Genomic DNA, 20,822 nt, shown 5'->3' on the forward strand with positions numbered 1-20,822 from the left:
GAGTGAGTGGCTGATGAGAGGATAGTCAGAAGAGAGTGTATATTTTTCTAAACGACGATGGAAGAAGTGCAGCAGAAAGGCACCGAGAGAAGGTTCACATGGTTGTATGAACGTTGTAGACGCTAAAAATTAATCGACACACGAACTCCGTGTACAGTCTCTAAAAAGTCTCTCGCATACTCGCCTCCCTCTTTTTTGTTTTTTGTTTTTTGTTTTTTTTTTATATATACATATACACATGCATATATACGTTCTGCCCGCCTAAAGTCGCGCTAAACTACTCGTCACGCACTCACGCACGCGTCCACGCATTCATTCGCGCGTATATATATATATATATATCCGTATGTACGTACGTATCATGTATTCTCGGCTCTCTTTCTTATACTTCAACTAGACACTGTTTGATTGTTACATTTTGGCAATTCGGCAGCACTCGCGAAGTTTTCAAGCTCCTTGTCTCGCGCGACTACTGGAGCGACGTGTTGCACGCAAATACGCCGCTGAAAACCTTGTTCCCTATTGATGAAAATCCGACAAGAATAGGGGTTTATACTTTATACCTTGCTCGTAATCGAGGGATAATCGCGTGGAAATTAGCTTCGTTATTTCAACAGAGATTGACAATGGCTGGTTTCACCCCAGATTTTTGTCATTCTCTCGAGATTCTCGAGAACACATTTCAAATAGACAATAAAAATAAAAAAAAGGTCTAATAAATAATATACAACAAAACAAAAAAAAACGGGCTAATGTAGCCTAAAAAATAGAGCGCAAATAAAAAAACCAAAATCTCCATAAAAAGTTCTTTAATTAAACATTAAATTAGAGGATTTTCTAATGAAAATTTTGGTTTTTTTATGTGCATGTTTTTTTGTAATTAGACTCTCACTAGCTCGTTTTTTCCGTTATGTTGTATATTTAAAGTATATGTTTTGTCTAATAATTCTCATTTCGGGGGAAAAACGGGGACGATGGTGTTCAAAACGATATTGTTCAAATGTTTTCGATTGGAACTGTATTCATCAGCGTGTCAGCGTGTAACAAAGCGCACCTTCCGCGTTAATAATTCTGTTTTATTTTTCTACAGCTGCGTTCGCGAAAACTTCGCCCCCCTGTCACTTTCTCGCAAGCGAATTATTGGCTCTTTATACGCATATATATAACAATGATTCAATAAGGCATACGGTATCCAATTAGGGACTTCTCCCTATTTATCATGAAACTTTTATCGATTGTACGTGTATCCCTAAAAGTTTAGACATTTCTCTCTCTCTCTCTCTCTCTCTCTCTCACACTCTCTCTTCGTCTCCAAGAAACTTTCTCGTAATCTCTTAGGTCCGCAAAAGGTTGACGTTTTCGCCTAATGGTCGAGAGTAACGGATAGCCGTATATAAATTACTAAAGGGAATTACACGAGTGTCTATAGAGAGTCACTCGAGTATACATTCTCTCGTACTTCTTGCGTTAGCGGTTTGTTGGATACGTATCTCCGGGGCAAAGTTTGGAACGCAGCCAATGTAATATAAAGTCTCTTCTTCGCATAGACAACGTTAGAGTCTCTCGCTTCCCACCGTTTTTCTATCAATCGGGGGAGGGGATTTTTTTCGCCGTCGTAAAACGCACGATCGTATATGTACACCTATCTAAAAGTAACGTTCGCAGAGCACTGCGTGCGTCGGCACCTGTTACATTATATATATATATATATATATATATATATATATATATATCTTTTCATTTCATCCCCATTTTATTATAATAACTTGTCGGTTTTCGTCTCTTATTCGTCTACTATACAAACTCCTGGCTAGAACAACGGTAGATAGTCCTCATGCGCTCGTTTTGCTTTTACGTAAATGTGTTTTACTGTATATTTTTTTCTGCTCTTATTTTTATTCATTTATCTCGTCATGTGCCTGGAGGGGTTTCGCCGGCAGTGATATTAGCTTTCGCGATAAAGTCTTCAGGATGTAGAGATAGAGGAATACGGGCCCCCTCTGATTAAACTATGTTTTGGCTTCTTACCGAAAATAGACGCGTGACGTATATAAATTGCTTTCGTCAACGATAAATTTCTCTCGTTTACTATATCTCTCTTTCTTTTTCTTTTTTGTTTTCTTTACACCGTTCTAATATCTCGATAAATTCGATTTTCTACACCCAGCGAGCTTCTCGTCAGCTAATATCACTGAATTAACGAGTGCGAAGAATAGAAATAATTTCCTATATTTTTCCTCAGAGTAAGTTTCTCTCTAGATTTTTCTCTAGGTTGATATATTACAGGCCTGATTACGGGGTATTTCTCGAAATATTCAATGTCGATCGATATTCTAGCCCGGTAGAAATTTGCTAAACAAACTTTACGGTGCAACCGATAAATAAAATAAAATGTCTCGCGAAAGAAATCTCGGTTCGCTGTGGCCGGTGATAATCGTCCTGTTTCCGGTTCCCCTCCATCGAGCACGGCGTTTATCTATCGTACGCAAGAGGGTTATAGACACGTACACGTACACCCAAAACCTTACAGAGCTTACAAGATTACACGAAATAGAAATACGTTTTGTTTCCACGCATTAGGGAAACGTCGGATCGAACCGGCGAATCGGCGATTTTCCGCCGGGAAAAATCGCGACGTTGAAGACCGATTCGACGGTTCCGCGTCCGAACGAGAGCGCGTGCAGCTTCCGTTTCTCACGCTTCTCTTCCCCTTTGTTTCTCACTCTTTCGTTTGCTCTCTCGCGTCGTTGACAATCACATATTACACTGACAATCGAGTGTCGCGCGCTCGCATTAATTATTGTTTCCGCGAGAAGCATCACGATCAGTCCAACGAGCTTGATTATCGTCGCGCTTGTATAAAAATAATTCCCTATCTCCCCGCGGCATCGTCGATCGGTGCCCCCTCGTCGCGGTTCCTTCGACTGTCTCCTGAGTTTCTCGCCTTCACCCTGATCGATTGGAACACGAGTTTCTCCGCTCGTTTCTCGGATTTTTTTTTTGTGCGATATATATTTATAGATCACCCTGCGTTCTCTGAATCCCAGATTCGGTCGCTTGAAATCTTCTCGATTTCTCTCGATCGGCGTCGCGGACGCCAATGGAATGTCCAAGCGAGGAAGTGCATTTGCTTGCTTTCGTTGTTAAATGAATCACGAATGTGCGCCGACGCGTGTCTCGAGGGATGCTTGTTGTACGAAGAGATGCGGTTAAGGAAATCAACGAAGCCGCTCGATTTTCTTCAAGAGGAATGAGATCGCGATAAAGTACGATTCCAGATAAACCTGTGGGTCGCGATGCCGGTGGCTACGGGTTCATATAATTAAACTTAAATGTCAGATTAAACCCGCCATTGTACGCACACATTGTTCGCCAACTTATCTTGGAAAGTAGACAGACGTCTCTAAAACATGTCGATAGAATCTTGGATAGATTTTGCGAGCGTCTTCTTGCTGCGGGTTTTTGAGACGCGCGTTTCTTTGGAACCGGCGAATAATCTGATCCGAGTTCCGACCAGTTGCCACGGAGAGTATATACTATACCGTCGACGTGAAATTCGTTTCGATCCAGACCGCCTTAAGATGGGTTTGCTCCGGTTCCGTATACGATTCTCGCCGCCGTAATATCGAAAATCTCCGATATTTCTCCGCGAGCAAAAATGCTTCCCGTCGTTCTTCCGTCTCGTCTATCTTATGTTCCTCTCCTCCGTTCCTCCCTTCATCGGTTAACTTTCTTGCTTCTCTTCTTCATTGCTATTTTTTTTTACATTTCCAATAGTATAATGCTTGTTTTTAATTTTGCTGCATCAGAAATTTTTGTAATAATTTAATATCGACGATCGCTACATTATAATTGAAATTGGCTGATTAAACGATTTTAATCTTCTACGGTGGATTTCACGCTTAAAATATATTTAATAACGATAAAAGAACCAAAGAGAGAGAGATTACTGGCGGTATGATAGGGCGGTTAAAGAATTGGATGAAGACTGAGGTTCACGTTTTTGGGCAAATGATTTCCTCGGATATCGACATTCTGGATTTAGCTCCGTGTCTCGGTAAAAACAGGTCGAAGGACATGCTCACTACGAAAAACGCATCCTAAAAGAGCGTTTCTTGGGACCATATTGGCGGGATTGATGACAATGGCGCTGGTGGTGGTGGTCTATGCTTCAGCTCGATCGGCGGTGAACACGGTGGAGATCCCACGCTACTCTGGCTGCTACTAGTCGTCGTTGAGGCTGGTTGCGCCCTGTCATAAAAAGTTTATTAATTAATGAAGAAAATAAAGAAGGCTCTTTGATGTAAAATTGCGAAAGAAGAAAAGAAGATAATACAATTAGAACCAGATCAAAACTACAATAAATCGAAACAATCTCTTATAATTATTAACAAGAATGAAAAAGGCTCATTTGACATTTAAATCGCGGAAGAAAAGAGATGAGAGTACATCTGCAGCTAGATAGAAATTAAAGTGGATCGAAACGCTCATGATTATTGATATTTACACGAGTTCGTTATCATTAATTAGCAAAGTTCGATCGCTTTTAAATATACGACGATCCTGTAAAAAAAAAATTCTTTCTCTTTTCGTTTGAAAATCCGTAAGTGAGAATTCACCTGGAGGTTTCGACGGCGGCACTGATGGTCAAGCACTCTTGGCAGGGTTTGCTACCGGCCCGTCGCCTGGGCACGCAGCCCGCGCATCCGTCCCACTTGTCGAGGGTTCGCTTTTTCTTAGAAGGCACCCGTAGGAAACGCCGACAGCTCGGCCCGTTCATTGCTATTTTTTTTTTACATTTCCAATAGTATAATGCTTGTTTTTAATTTTGCTGCATCAGAAATTTTTGTAATAATTTAATATCGACGATCGCTACATTATAATTGAAATTGGCTGATTAAACGATTTTAATCTTCTACGGTGGATTTCACGCTTAAAATATATTTAATAACGATAAAAGAACCAAAGAGAGAGAGATTACTGGCGGTATGATAGGGCGGTTAAAGAATTGGATGAAGACTGAGGTTCACGTTTTTGGGCAAATGATTTCCTCGGATATCGACATTCTGGATTTAGCTCCGTGTCTCGGTAAAAACAGGTCGAAGGACATGCTCACTACGAAAAACGCATCCTAAAAGAGCGTTTCTTGGGACCATATTGGCGGGATTGATGACAATGGCGCTGGTGGTGGTGGTCTATGCTTCAGCTCGATCGGCGGTGAACACGGTGGAGATCCCACGCTACTCTGGCTGCTACTAGTCGTCGTTGAGGCTGGTTGCGCCCTGTCATAAAAAGTTTATTAATTAATGAAGAAAATAAAGAAGGCTCTTTGATGTAAAATTGCGAAAGAAGAAAAGAAGATAATACAATTAGAACCAGATCAAAACTACAATAAATCGAAACAATCTCTTATAATTATTAACAAGAATGAAAAAGGCTCATTTGACATTTAAATCGCGGAAGAAAAGAGATGAGAGTACATCTGCAGCTAGATAGAAATTAAAGTGGATCGAAACGCTCATGATTATTGATATTTACACGAGTTCGTTATCATTAATTAGCAAAGTTCGATCGCTTTTAAATATACGACGATCCTGTAAAAAAAAAATTCTTTCTCTTTTCGTTTGAAAATCCGTAAGTGAGAATTCACCTGGAGGTTTCGACGGCGGCACTGATGGTCAAGCACTCTTGGCAGGGTTTGCTACCGGCCCGTCGCCTGGGCACGCAGCCCGCGCATCCGTCCCACTTGTCGAGGGTTCGCTTTTTCTTAGAAGGCACCCGTAGGAAACGCCGACAGCTCGGCCCGGGCGCGTCCGAGTCTGTGGAGAAGCCCGAGACCTCGTCCTCCGTATCGATGCACTGCTCCTCGTCCTCGTTCTTGAGGAACACGGAGTCGGAGCCGAGCGACCTGGAGTCCGGATCGGGCGGGTCCACGCTGCCCATCGACGCCAACGGCGCCCGTCTGCCCGACGACCCCGCCATAAGGTTGCCGACCGCACCGGCGTAGAGACCGACCTCGCTACCGCACGGCGATAAATCTGGAGTTGGCTGTATTACCTGATCATAATGGAAATTTTCGATAAATTTCGACTTTGTCGAAATAATTACCTGACGCGAACGGATATCGTAACATTTTAACGATGCTTATAATCGAGAAAGAGATGGTAAATGTATCATTGTTATGATAGAATCACAACGACAGTTGATCGAATTACATTGGCAAGCTCGTATAAAAATAATTATAGAGTAGATCAAGAGAGGAGAGGAGAGGGGGGGGGGAGAGACGAGGAATGCAATTTATTTTTCAATGTTCGCAAGAACAGGATCATTGAAAAGAAGAGTTCAGATTATCTCGGAAGATTCGCGATCGCGAACGTCAAGTCTACCTGAATATCGATGGGGTAATATAAGTCCCATGGCTCATCATAGGCTGCGTGACGCGGGAAGGATGGAGGTGGCGGAAGGCACGGCATTACCATGGCTGAACCTCTTCGTTCCAGATAACTACTTCCAGTGCTGCTACAGGTGACCGAGCTACATCTTCTGTGATCGACGGGGGGAGCCAACCTCGGTTGCCTGATTGGCGGTGCCAGCAGGGCGTCGTATCCACCTCCGACCGAAGCGAAGCGAGGTGCCACCACGGGTGAATGAGGCTGGTTTATCTGGTTTAAATATAATTTCTATCTACTATCCGGTGTTTAAAAGGACGAATTACTAATCAATTATAAGAATATCTCGGATTTCAGATAGATATTCTAGAGAATAAAGAGAGAGAGAGAGAAAGAGAGAGAACGTTTTCCATTTAATAGATCGGCGATATATATTTCTTGATCATTTTGATAAGATATTTATTTTATTCGATTTATTATCTTACGGAGAGAGAATATATATTTAAGCTATTATAGTCTCTACCTCGACGCATAACGACCTCCGTGGACCGCGACCCGGCCTAGGTGGTAACCTGGCGATTGCCTCGAGAGCGGCGGCGAGCGCTCGTTCCTCGGCTTCAGCTTCGGCGACCGCCGCCTCCGCCGCCGCGGTTAATGCCGGGTCCTCCAGTTGTTTACTCGCTTTGCACCTGATAAATATATAAATTATATTTAAATTTCACTTTAATTCCGACAATGGAAGTATCATGGATGTACTATATTTCATTTCTATAATAATTTATTTTTTTAAACAAAAATATTAAAAATTGTTTAATATTTTTTTAGGTAACCGATATAAAAGAAGCCATTTTTTTACGAATCATACTTTATATAGATAAATAAATAACAATAAATGAAATCAATAATCAAATAGAAAAAATAAAAAAAAAATAGAAACGTGAAAAATTTTATTTGTTAATTTTAGATGAACAGGATCTTATTTGATGGCATGTATAGTTATCAACATATTGAATATTAAAGCTTCAAAAACTATACGGTGCAATATCAAAGTTGAAAATGTACCAATTATAAGCATATATAAAAAAAATAATTTTTTTTAGTTAAATATTTTTGGAAATAATTTTATTTTTTAAATCAACAATTCAATTATATTTTACGTAAATTTAAGCAGACCTATTATTTGCGACTAATATCGCGCTTGCGAGATGTTATTGATAATCACCTGCTTTTGTAAACTACCAGTAACACCATTAAACTGAAGAAGCCGCCGAGGGTCGCGGCGATCCGTACCCCCGTCATGACGTCGTACGTTTTGTAGAATTCGATTTTGAGCTGTTCGCGCTCGCTCAGAGTCGGCGTTGCATCTGGCAGGAACGTCGTCGGATCTGTCGTCGTCGTCCCTGTCACGTTGCTGCCGACACTCCCCATTCCTGCAGATCAAACAGATTCACTTACGTTACTCACGCACGAAAGAACGTTGATATACGTATGCTCGCGGACTCGAAGTGAATGCTGATTGTCTGGAAATTGTCTTTGAGACGAATGCGCGACGTCTGTAAATTGTCTGCGAACGTTTTCGGAAAGATAAACTCTTCAATTCTAAAGCCTTGCAAGAATTCTCCCGTAAAATGAGATGTTGCGCATCTGTAGCCGCGTTTTGTGAGAACGAAATATAGGAAAAGTGGATAAACGGTCTCGTTTTTTATCCGTTTTGCTTCCCAATTTAATTGCAAACTAGGGACAATGATAAATATCGATGACGAAGGAAGACAAAGATTGATTGAAACAGGAATGAACGAAGGAGCTGAACTACTCTTGCGAATATTTTCGGAAGGAAAAGCGCATAAGTCGTAAATCACAACGAGAATTTTTGTTTACCGAACTCTGTCGGCCAATGTACCCTCGCTGGGCTCGAAAATGAATTGACGATGCTGAATTTCCCGGAACAGAACGAAGGCGCGTCGTCAAAAGGGGTGCTTTTGGCAAATTCACCCGGCAGAAGATTTTACATTATTCCGAAAATAAAAAGGAGGTGAGATCAAGCGCGAAGAAAATTTATGCAGAGATAAGAGCTTGAAAGAGGAAGAGAAAGGGTTTAAAGAGGAAGGAGGAGAACATTTCACAAACAAGCATTGAGCAACAGTCGACGGGGAGAAGAAGTGATATACGCTGCTCTCTCTCCTTCTGCTTGTCCCTTTCTCTCTCTTTCTCTCGTCGAGCTGGCCGGCTAGCATTGTATACGTGGAGACGGTTGTAGGTTCATGTATTGATTGCACCTTCGCAAGCCTACCTCCAATGGTTAGAAACAATGAAACGGCATCTGAACGAATTTATTTAGCCAAAATTTATTGTCGTTTGCATCTCTTTTTCGACAGCTCGAAATGCGAGATTACCTAAGCTAACAAAGAGTATTGTTTGCCAGTGCGGGTGGAACGATTGGAAAAGATTTGAGGAAAAGATTGACGTGCTGTTCTCAAGCGTAATTTGTCCCGACGTCGTTGAAACGCGACGTTTGCGAAATGATTCGTGCAATTGTGGGTATATAATGTTGCTACGAAAGCTGAAGAGTCATTTTTAAGAGGGACGGAATTTCTTTTAACAGGAACGAGAATATGGTTGGCAACTGCTTTCCATTCTTGCGATCATTGAATCGCAAGACTCGGGCAAGATCGGTTTCCAATTCAAAGGGGGTGTGATTTAACGATGCAAAAGAGTGTGCGATTGAGATCTCGATAACTTTAATAATTCAAATCATTTAAAGAAATATTATTCAATATTACAAATCACTCGGCAAAATAACAGGCTTTTGAGTCTGAGTATTCTGCCTCGATGGAATTAACAAGCTTCTTCGTTTGACAAGTAGATAGCGATTTGACGGAGGATATCGTCGCTCTTGAAATCCTCTTTCCATTGATTCAACGTCCTTAATCACTCGGGTTAGGTCGAGTTAGGTCAGACGACAACCTGTGGATGCTCCACATTCGAGAAGGTTGTTCCATGTGCTCTCACCAGCCGTATCCCCGTAAAATTAACGGCGCGGTAAATCCCCCAAGGAGTTTCAACCTACAGAATTCTCGCCACGTAACAAGAGCTATTTACTATTTGCCGCACACAAGACGAGCGACAAGGAGGGTTTTACGCAGCGCGACATGAAATTACAGTCGCGATATTATTTCCATTAAAATTTCCTGTAACCAGTACATTTTCTCTGTGTATCTCGTTATTACATCGCCTGTTGGTAATTGTCGCTCGATATACCGGGGTGTTCCAGTCAAAACGGTCTAGCAAGACACTTTTTGTCTATGAATTTTTTTGGATTAATTTGAAAATAATATATCCTTTGAAAAAAATATGTCAAGGAATATCACACACATTTCTTTTCCTAGTTTCCGATCTTTTGTATTAGATATTTCTGCAATTAATTCTTAAAAAAATATAAATCCACTTCTTTTGTGATGAATTTTTAATTTGGGAATTAATCATAGATATTTTTAAATGTAAAAAAATGAAAATTTGCGAAATAATAATAAACTTAGCCGATATTTTCTCATCAAGAAAAAATTGATACCAAACTGAAATCTATAGATAAAAAAGTTAGGTCATATCAGAGATGTGGAGGGCAGCATGAGAAGTAAGCACTTTATTATACGAAAATTCATCTCTTGGGAGGTTCATGCATTTTTCATTATTCTAAAATTAATTTCTTGAAGAGTTGGTGTATTTTACACGCCGCAGGTTCGCGTGTAGCTGAATAAATTTTTCGTTCATAATTGACTTTTTTTTTTCATCCGGCAAATGGTTACAAAATTATTTTCTCAGGCAATCATGCGATGCCACGCGCGAGAATCAACGTGGTTGGATATCACGCTTTTAACGCGTTCATCGACGTGCATAACGAGCGATTGAGCGATATCGATTTACGCGTTACCCGTTATGCGTTCTAACGATCGCGACCTGCATCGCCGAATGAAATTTTGACGGGAATTAGCTTGGGTAGATTCTGCGCGCATGTGCTATTACGCGGCATTAAATTTGCGTACAATGCGGCCCGAGAGTCTGCCAGAATAGCGGAGGATATAATATGTTAGATGATCGAGGTGTATATAATCAAACGCGCGTTTGTATGTACTAGCAAGCACACCGAGATCGTTCCTTGGCTCATCGTTCGAATCAAAGAAAGTAGGCTAATCTGCGCCTTTCGCATCTCCCCTCTCATCTTTTCGTATCTTAACGACAGTCGAAGTGATTCGAGTCTGCGAACGTTTTCGAGAACCATTTCATTCGACCGCGGCTTAAAATTCAGCGCTCATCGCGATTACCAGCTTGTTCCACAATGAAATCGCAGCTAAGGATGCTTGCCCGAGTTTCATTTTAAAAATCCAGGGAATGCAAAAGCGTCTCATTCGTGTGCCTGGCGAGAGAATATTCTCAGGTCTTGAATTTAATTAAATAAAATTTGGATAATTATTCTCCGACACTGAGATGGAGAGAATTCCCAACACTAGAGAAGATTAGATCGCATTGGCAAGGATAATTTTATGTACAATGTGCATAGCAACATTATATAAATTAAATTGGAAGAAAGTGAATTGTCTCTGTTTTTCTTTATCTTGATATTTATGCGTTTCTCCCCGTACTTGCTGATAAAATTTTCGACGCAGAATAGTCTTGAACTCTTTTTTTTTTTTTTGGAAGATTATAACTCTCCAATCTAACACACAAAAATTTTTAAGTTGCGGAAAAGCAGCCATGTCAATTTAATCTTTTACACACGTATTCATTCGTAGGATTGGGCATTATTTGTGTAATCGCTTTTTAGTTGGTTACTTTTGAATAAAATTTTATTCGCGAAGGGGACAGAATTTTTGCGAAGTTGTGTGTCGAAAGGTCTCGCTGAAAATCGCGCGCGCGGCGAGAATGTAACTTTCTGAAATGCAAATTTGTGCTTAACTTTCGCGAGCGCGCGGGACGTCCGAGGCGTATCGACGTCCGAAAACTTGATCCAGGTGAAAAGAAAGTTGGGCGCATAGTTGGGGAGACGTGTGCGCAGATAACTTTTAAATATTCCGCGAAATTGCCGTATTGACACGTCAAATATCGCGGTATGAAGAGAGAGAGAGAGATATAGAGAGAATCGGGAAAGAGAGAATATTTTTTCGTTCGATTTTTTTTTTTTTTTTTTTTTTTTTGCGAAAGGTTATGCGAGGTCTTATCGACATCCAGCAAACGCCATTTTTCCTCTTTGACGCCTGGCGGGTACGCGTTATCATATTTCCATGTCGGCAAGCGGTCAAAAAAGGGCTGGCGCGACATTGGATGAAAATGGGTCGCCCGATAATTCGTCCCCTCGAAAACACCGTTACGATATGTATGGATTTGGGTTAACTTCATTTCGGCGATTTTGCAGTCGTGTCGCGCGCGAATCTTCCGTTCGCAAGAGATACTCGGGAACTCAATATAAAATTCTTTACTAAACTCTCACAATTCCGCATAACATTCCGTATCTCTTACCGTTTAACAATATATTTCTTTTCTTAAGTAATTTTACGAAAGTATATATGTTTTTATTAAAAAAAAAAGAAGCGTTGTGCGTTTCACTAAAGTATAAAAAGATAATTAAAAAACGCCTACATAATTTGCACACGTCACAAATATCATAATTTTTTTAAATTGTATAAATTTACCTTTGGCTTCATATTTCTTTTATATCAAGCCTCGTGTCAGTCAACAACTTATCGTAATTCGCGTTCGTATCTCGAAAGCAAATATTTCCGTTATCAGACCATTTTATCCAAAGTTTTAAATTATCATGTGTCAACGTTTTAAGAGTGTTATATATCTAGCAATATGTAATTTGGATATCTATGAATTAAATGTGCGATGCAATAAAAAATAATAGAGATAGTTTTTAAACCAAAATTAAAAATAATTAAAATCTTTCTTTATTACATAAAAAATTGGGCATTCTAAATACATGTTATTGTTAAGTTAAGAAGAGAATACGTGCACTGCATTTTACGCTATTCGGAACTTAATAAGACACTCCACTGATACAGGAACAATTAAAAAATATTGTCGCTAAATTTTTTCTGTATATCACTAACAATAAGAAATATCCTAGCTTACTTTATCACTTTGACAAAATCTGATTGCCTAATTTGCCGATATATATATCGGACCGCGTTTACATACCCGAACATTCTGCCAATATGAGAGCAAAAACGTTAAAAGAATATTGGATGGAGAGAAAGAGAAAGAGAGAGAGAGAGAGAGAGAGAGAGAGAGAGAGAGAGAGAGAGAGAGAGAGAGCGTCGCGGATTTGGGTCACTGGTTTGAGGCCTGTTGAATGCCAGACCGTTCTACTGATTTCGCCGCTGCCTTGCGGATTATAATCTTATTGATAATCTTTGTCAAATCGTGCGCCTCTCGACGACGTATACAGGACCATTGGAATACCGGGACTCGGATTGTGTGTGTGAGAGCGAAACGGAGAGAGCCGTAACAGATCAAATCGACGAACGGATTTGCCTTGTTCCGCGATTTTCTCCTCGTCTCGCGGAAACGACCCTCTCAACGCCGCGGAATCCAGCTCGAAGGATTTATAAATACTTTGAAAACTCAAATATATTCTCTCTATCTAGATCTTTTTGCGCGAATTTCGCGATATCAACGATCACGTTCGAGTTATTTCTAAGCCTTTAAAATTGAATCTTGTAGCATTAAGATCTAAGATGATGGTATTCTGCTTGTCGACATTTCTCTTGATACACGGATTCGTTAATCCTTTCAGTACCATATAAAAATGTGATGCAAAATTAGCCTGAGGTTTTAATAGATTCGATATTTCGCTCTTATATATTCTCTATTATGATATATTAAAATAGATCCTCGCACGCTTGTGAAGTATCGATTCGCGTCTAAAAGAATAATTTCAATTAGCTGGATGTTGTGATATAGAGATGCTCGCCACCAGAAGGAATTGAGAACCATCAAAAACAAAGAATTATTTATTAAATGTGAAAGGATATTCCGTTAATTGCGTCTCATTCAGAGATGGGGATTATTGTCATACGCGAAACTTGATTATTTTATTATCGCTACGAAGACTAATTTGCGCGTAACATTGTTAACTTAAGCAGTGTGTGACGTTGTTAAAAATTCTAATAATGGTATATTATTATAATTGAATATATTTTTACTTATAACGATAACATATCAGAAATGTGTATATATAATTCAAGTTTGAGATTTTGAGAAAGGCATGTTTTAAATAAAAAAAACTGTCAATTTAACGAAATATAAAAATATAATATAAATATAATACAAAAACACTTCTTCTAGGATTTTTTCAGAATTAAAATTAAATACGCTCACGCGACGGAAGGAGAGAAATATAGAGGAAAAACCGAGGTAGAGGGAAAGTTGAACTGAAAAGGACGGAGCTACATCGGCTTGGGAGAATATTTTCAGTGACTCGCAGTCGTTACGCGACTTGCAATATGCGTTTTTGAATAATCGTCAGGACGAATTCTCGACGAGCGGTTCCCCTGGAAACGTCGAGCGGTTGGGACCGATGCGCGAAAATTTGGTAACGAGTACGTCAGCAATCTCGTAACATTCCGGGTTGTGTAAAGCGTGTGCAGAACGGGTAAAGGGTAGGGAGTAAAGAGGAAAAGGGACAGAATCAATAAACCACCCTGCCAAAGCAAGCGTCGCTCAACCGAAACGCGCGACACCTTTAACGTTCGCCTCGCTCGAGTCAAATCGTTACGATATTCTGCGAGAAATGGCGAAATCATTAATCAAACGAATCCGCTACGAATCCGACGACCGAGTCAATGGCGAGATTTAATGCGAAACATAGATATACATATATGAATAAATAAAAATCCAATCTCGCTTTCAGAGAAAGAGAGACAGAGAGAGGAGCTGCTCTAACGATAAGCAAAGATGTAGATAATCAATCGAAAAATTAGACGCGCGCGTGAATGTATGAATCTCTTGGAATTAAATCGAAATTAAATAAAACCGGTACATTGCATCGAATCAGGGAGATGGTTAATCTCTCGAGATAAATGGAAACATATTATTTTTTTGCACGCGACCCTGCGAAGCGTGTGATACAGTATCCAATGGGAAAGATTTAGGAGCGAAGATTATAAAATACGGACTGTTAATTCGAACGTAAACCGACTGTGACTCCGGGTAGTGCTCTGTATGTGTGTATGTATGCGTGCATGCATGTGCATGACGAAGTAAAGAAAATAAAGGATAAAGAGGACAAGGGTTGGAATCGATAAACCATTCCGCTAGCTCAAGCTCAGCCCAGTTTCACCTGAAACTTGCCGAGTTCTCTGGATAACACACTGTAATATCCATTGTATCCGATGGAAAGAGCTCTCGTGTCGCGAATTATTAAAATTTCATAACCTGTCACACACGCATGCAAACTAGTCAGAAAGCTAAGCTCTCTCGATGAGTGGTTACAAAATATTTTTTAAAGATAATTTTTATATTCAAATTTATTTCTTTTGTAATTGACATGCTTGTCGTTAATATACTCATATCGTTTGAAATATTGCAGTTTGATATATTTTTGTTCATTTCCGTTTTTCATCGTCTAGATTTTTATTTTGCATTTTCAAGTATAATATATTATCACTACTTTCTTTATACTATATCTGCATTTGAAGACATCTATTTTAGAAAACAACGCTTTAATATATATTTTCGAAATATATTTTATACCTATTGATTATATATAAGAGAGCTTATTTAATTTAATCTTATATATATTTTTACACACATATATTATTGATTATCAGTCTCACGTGCGTGTATTTAATTAATGAAGATTAAATGATCAAAGGAATAACTTGATTGTCCGAAGAAAACTATGTAAATAGTCAATTGAACAGCCTACTGCAAATTATGCTATTGACTCCCAGATATGTGCACGGACCCATGTATCGCCAATGCAATAAATGCCCATCGACCGGAAGTAACGGGCTGCTGCAGCCAGCGCATCCCCGAGATATCTTCCGCCCTCCTGTGTGCTCGAACGATATTCGGTCGTAACGTTAGAAAGCCGTTTTTCTCCTCCTCCAATTTTGTATTCACGAATTCCTCGGCCAAGGATATTTCTTTAAATGTGTGTCTGAGTCCGAAGTGAAAATATATATCTCTCTCCTGCCTTCAATCTTACTCGGACGAGGTACTGTGGCAACGCAATTTCGATCAGCGCAGTTTCTTGTCGGGACTATACACTGGCGTGCCTACTATGCACATTTCCTAACCCAGTTTAGCGGAAAGTGCAATGGATGGGGAATATACGCGAATGTATTTTACGTGGCTCTGTTATCCGACACGTTTGCGCGAAAGAATTTTTGTTCGAATTTTACTTCTTCGATCCACGGTGACGGGATGTCTACGGAGATTACACGTTTTACTGACCATATAAAATGACAGAATTTTTTACCTTATTTTATACTTGTATCAAGTAAAAAGCTCCCTTTGTACTCTGGGGAAAATTAACAAAGATTAAAAATGTTTATTAAAATTTTTGTAGATTTATTTCGGATTGCGATATTTTTGTACGATATATTACAAATGCCAAAAGTGCTTGTCAAAACGGTCACCGGGCGATTGAGGTGGCAGCTGCCAACGGAATTGAACATCGATTTAACTTGCTTACAATGCCATTGCGGGCAGGTGTTGCCGTCTAACTAAGGTGCCATTTCGCGCACGTGGAACACATAGAAGTCACATCTTTGATGTATGGCGCGACGTAATTGAGCATTCTTGATTCCCCGCAATTTTTCGTGAGAGACAGGCCTTTATTATATTCCTCGGTTATTGCGTTCTTTGTGCTTAAAGTTTTCAGAAACATTAAGGAGACGAATAACGCGGTTAAGCAAGACGTCAGCTGTACTTAACGAAGAAAATAATTGTTACAGAAGATTCGTTGATATTTCAATTATATTTCTATTATGATATTATTTCATTAAAAATAACTAATGTAATAATCATTAATTTGATTACATTTCGCTTTTAATTAATGGAAATGGAATTTTTATATTATCGATGTCTATTATCGTCGATTTTATCTCAGCGCCATTGCACTTTGATTCAAAAATCAATTAAATGCAAGCTCTTTCGGACAGGGTCAGGTTTCCTCTCTGAAACTGACCGGGGACAGACCTATCGCCGGTCGGGATGCTAATATTTGCACTTCATTTCCATTCTTGGTTATCATTTCGGTCAACGGATTTTCTTACATGCGCCACTGCGTGCAAAGCGTTCGATCGATAGCCGAATGACGAGGAAATTAATTAATTATTACGCGTGGTCTGCGCGCGAGAGACAGGCGCAGCCAGATCCTACGCGAGAGAGGCGGCTTCACGAGAATAACGATCATTCTCAAATCTTGATAGGCTATAATGCGTGTCTTGATGACAATACTAGTTATTTCAGTGATATTATCGTATGCCGATTGAATTAAATTAACGTAAACATACTTATAAATTCTCTTAAAAATTGAACAGAGAAAACGATTAAACAACGATTGATTTTAAACATGATTGCTTAGATCTAGAGATCCATCATTTCTAATTACTATTCATTTATCTATCACTGTTAATGCATCAATAGAAAATCATTCCTTCATTTGCTGTATTTCTCGTCAAAGTATAATTGTCAGAATCAAAACCCAATCTTGTGTCGACAAAAATTCCCACTGACAGCAGAAAAATTTGACAGATAATACTATCATATTATATTATACCCTATTCGTATAATTAATCACAGCCCTCGAGCCTACGATCAAAAATGCGCAATTATAATATATGCATTAAACATATCGCGCTGACGCCAGGAGTGAGCTTATCCCTGAGAGAGCGAGGGCTCTTTCCGAAGGGTGGCGAGGGTGCCGCAGGTGCATCGCGGTGGCTGTTGGCCGACACTAGGCGGGGAAGAGAGAAGGGTGCTTTTATTTCCTCGACTTCCTCCCGAGCCCCCAACACACGGTCGGTCGGCTTGGCTGGTCGGCCGGCCTGCCGTCTGCTCGAACGACGAAGGTGAGCAAGGGAGGGCGGTGGACGCTGGTAGGGGCGGCTCGGTTGGGCTGGTAGGAGAAACAGGTATCGATTCCATCCTCTGCATGGTGAGAGGAGAAAGACCGCCATCCTCCCCCGTTCTCTGCCCTCTTCCACCACCTCCTCCTCCACCGCTCTCTTCGTCAAGTCCCTCGCGCAAACCCACGCACTCCGGGTCACCGGGTCAAAGCTCACGGCCGCCGGCTCACTGTTGCTTCTTCGAAATGGGTCTCTCGCGATTCGGGTGTATGCGTCGGTGCGTGCCCTTTTTTTTTCAATATATACGCACACGCGCGCGTGCTGATCCGTAAGCTACCCCGCGACATCGCGGGATTAAATGAATTAATCCTTGTGGGTTATATATTTTTTTTTGCCATGTTACTGGTTACATATAGGTCACAATGCCTTGTCGCATTTTTAACTGTCTCAAAGTGTTTGAAAGAATCCAAAAAAATTTATATATATTTTTTGACATCTGTAGAAAATGATATATAATTGAGCTCTGAGAAAGTGATAATCGATATTTCATTTTTTTTATAAATCGTAACAAATTACGAAAAAAAAAAAAATTCGATATTTTATATATATTTTACGTCAAATTATGTCGAAATAAAATAATTCATAAAACATTCATTTTCTAAATGTCGAGCATTCTTTTTATCGGATAATGATGTGTACACATATTGATTAGTGTAGTCCAACAATGGAAATCAACATGGTCAGTTTTCGCTGCAAGTAAGTTATTTTCATGCGCGATGAGATGTATTTTCATATCATACGTAATATTTTTATATTGTACGAACTATATTTTTAGCAGTTTGTTGACGGTCTGACCCGCCAATGGAAGTCGACAACTTGACAGTCTCCTTTAACCGGTGTACTCTCGCGAGCAAACATACTCTGACATCGTCGCTATGATATAGCTGCGGTAATCCAGCGAGATAGGGTCCAATGGGAGAGTACAATGAGGGGAGAAGCATGTTGTACATTAACTATATAAATTTACTTTGTCCATCTTCGTCAGGGACCGCGCTCTAATGTTGCACCGCGCTCGTAAATCTTCTCACAATTATCCTGTGATAGAGTGAACAGAACGGTTTGAAGAACACACACTCGTGTAATTATAACTGACATACCTACAAATTGCTTTAGCTCTTAATTTTAAAGATTCTTTAATGAATTTGAAATTGTATATATTTTTTTAGATTATCAAAAATAATCATATACATATATAAATACTTACATGTATGACTAGATATGAATTAAGATATAATATTATAATTTGTTAAAAATAATTTTTGTTAAAAAAAATTTTAATGTCGATGAAACGCATATGTTATACAATTTGTTAAACTTGAAACACACGCGACTTTTTAGCACACATCAATTTAATTAATGTCCAATTATTTTCAAGGCACTTAATCAACGAATGCAAAAATATCGCGTACGCTTCCTGAACTGTTTAATTCTACTGCCGTTCGTGCCTCGTGTAGGAAACTTTTAATTACCGAGTGGAGATTAGTGCATACATGTCTGTAGATATGCGTTGTTCTTTTTGTTCATCGTCATTGTGAGTCGACTGCAATTCCCCAAAGTTCATTTAGAGCGCACGGACGTTTTTTTCTACATATATGAAAAATATTTCCGTAAAAATTCTGAATGTTTATGGTCGATTTAGGAGTCGCTTATAAAATATTCTGCACAAGAATCAATATATAACGTGCTAGAAAATTGTCGAATGCCATTTTTTGTTATAGACTGCTTGACTTATCTAAAGAATGGATTTTCAATAAAAATGTCGGTGTACCTACGTCTTGAATAATTAATAATTAAGAATAAGAAGCTTACTTCATCGAAAGCTTTAAGATCAAAGTGATATTTTACGAGCAATTTCGAATAGATTTTGCTTCAATATATATTGAAACTTTAAAGTTTAGTTATAAAAATAATATTGAAAATTGAAACACTAAAGTTGTGTTGCAATTTTATCTTGTTGATTGGTAATTTTGAAAGAGCTCTTTTATTTTGCCGCACTTAAAGATTAATAATAAATTAGTCGAGAAAGTAAATGGTTGATTACCAAAATAATTGATTGCTTTTTTGCCCATCGTGCAGGATTTTTTAAAATTCGTATTGCACTTAAACAATGTTTCTTTTTTCATGTTCACAATTGGTTTTCTGACATTTCGACGATAGTTATACATAATTAAATAAACTCCTCTTTTCTCTTTAAATAAAATATATAATAACATTTATATATAATTCAAATAGCATTCTACTAAATATTCGGAGAGTCTAATATAGTGTACTAAATAAATTGAATTAATGATATCGTCCATTTATAAATATGATGAATAATAATCTACAATTTTTCTGGACACCTCGATCTTGAAGTCAGCGAAACGGCTGAATAATAAAATATCGATGCCGCGAGCGTCGATGATATCAGAAATTCTCTTTCACGAACCGCAAGTTTCTATTATGTGTATATAAAAACTTCTTCTCTATATATCTCTTTTTAAGACAATATCTCGAGATTTATTGATTAAAATAATATTTATTTAGAATAAATTTTTTTGTTCAAGTAAACATTTTGTTAAATAAAACATTATATGTATATACTTTCAAAATAAGATGTAATTAATTTGAGAGTAAAATACCGAATATTATTCTAAAATAATATCTTTTTATTGAGAAAAATAATCTATATTATTTTTTATTCAAAGTAACAGTTTTATTCCACGACTGTTTTATTAAATATAATCGGAGATGTAGAAAGTTTATCGAAGAAATGTTTTAAAAATTTTTGGAGATTTACGAATTATGCAAGCGAAACACACACACAAACGTACTTCAAAACTGCAGTATATTTTAATACAGAATATATACGAAAGATTATATATTAACATCGTGCTTAAGTTAGCATTTTTGAATGTTTGATGAAACGTACGCTAGAAACGTGTACTCCTTTGAAGCCTTTTCACGTAAGTTCTGTAGAAAGGCAAATCTTAGGAAGGATGATATTCCAAGCTTAAACTAGGAATATAAGTAAGTATCATACTTATTTAATATCAAACGTTCTCGCAGAGAGAAACTTTTGCCGATATTTATTATGTAGGATTATATAGTAATATCCTTTAACATTGACACTTTCCCAACCATAAATTCTCTTTTAAATTATCTTGAGATTAATCCTGTCATCTTTTTAATTTTTTAAGTATATTTTGATGTTGTGGAATTTTAATAGTATAATAATATTTCCGCGCTTTAAACATTTAAACAAACAACTTAGATTGTTTGGAGAAGAGAGAGAGAAAAAAAGATACTCTTATAATGCAAA

The 20,822-nt window shown here is 38.6% G+C and overlaps 1 protein-coding gene and 1 long non-coding RNA gene across 3 annotated transcripts in view; both read right to left on the bottom strand.

The window, feature by feature from the left end:
- Positions 1–3,608: 3,608 nt before the first annotated feature.
- Positions 3,609–4,759, bottom strand: LOC115235601. Its single transcript, XR_003884059.1, has 2 exons — positions 4,620–4,759; positions 3,609–4,251 (listed from the first exon to the last, which is right to left on the bottom strand). It is a non-coding gene; the product is annotated as an uncharacterized LOC115235601 (long non-coding RNA).
- A 45-nt stretch (positions 4,760–4,804) lies between these two features.
- LOC115235595 overlaps positions 4,805–20,822 on the bottom strand; it is a 65,420-nt gene continuing 49,402 nt past the window's right edge. For both annotated transcript variants that reach the window (XM_029807492.1, XM_029807491.1), the window contains 5 exons: positions 7,612–7,819; positions 6,913–7,078; positions 6,387–6,662; positions 5,651–6,057; positions 4,805–5,282 (listed from right to left, as the gene is read on the bottom strand). In XM_029807492.1, coding sequence (XP_029663352.1) covers positions 5,132–5,282; positions 5,651–6,057; positions 6,387–6,662; positions 6,913–7,078; positions 7,612–7,817 — 1,206 coding nt within the window. In that variant the 5' untranslated portion in view covers positions 7,818–7,819 and the 3' untranslated portion in view covers positions 4,805–5,131. The remainder of the gene's footprint in view (positions 5,283–5,650; positions 6,058–6,386; positions 6,663–6,912; positions 7,079–7,611; positions 7,820–20,822) is intronic.

This window comes from Formica exsecta, unplaced genomic scaffold (assembly GCF_003651465.1).
Source record: "Formica exsecta isolate Colony F162 unplaced genomic scaffold, ASM365146v1 scaffold228, whole genome shotgun sequence".
Classification (NCBI taxonomy): Eukaryota; Metazoa; Arthropoda; class Insecta; order Hymenoptera; family Formicidae; genus Formica; species Formica exsecta.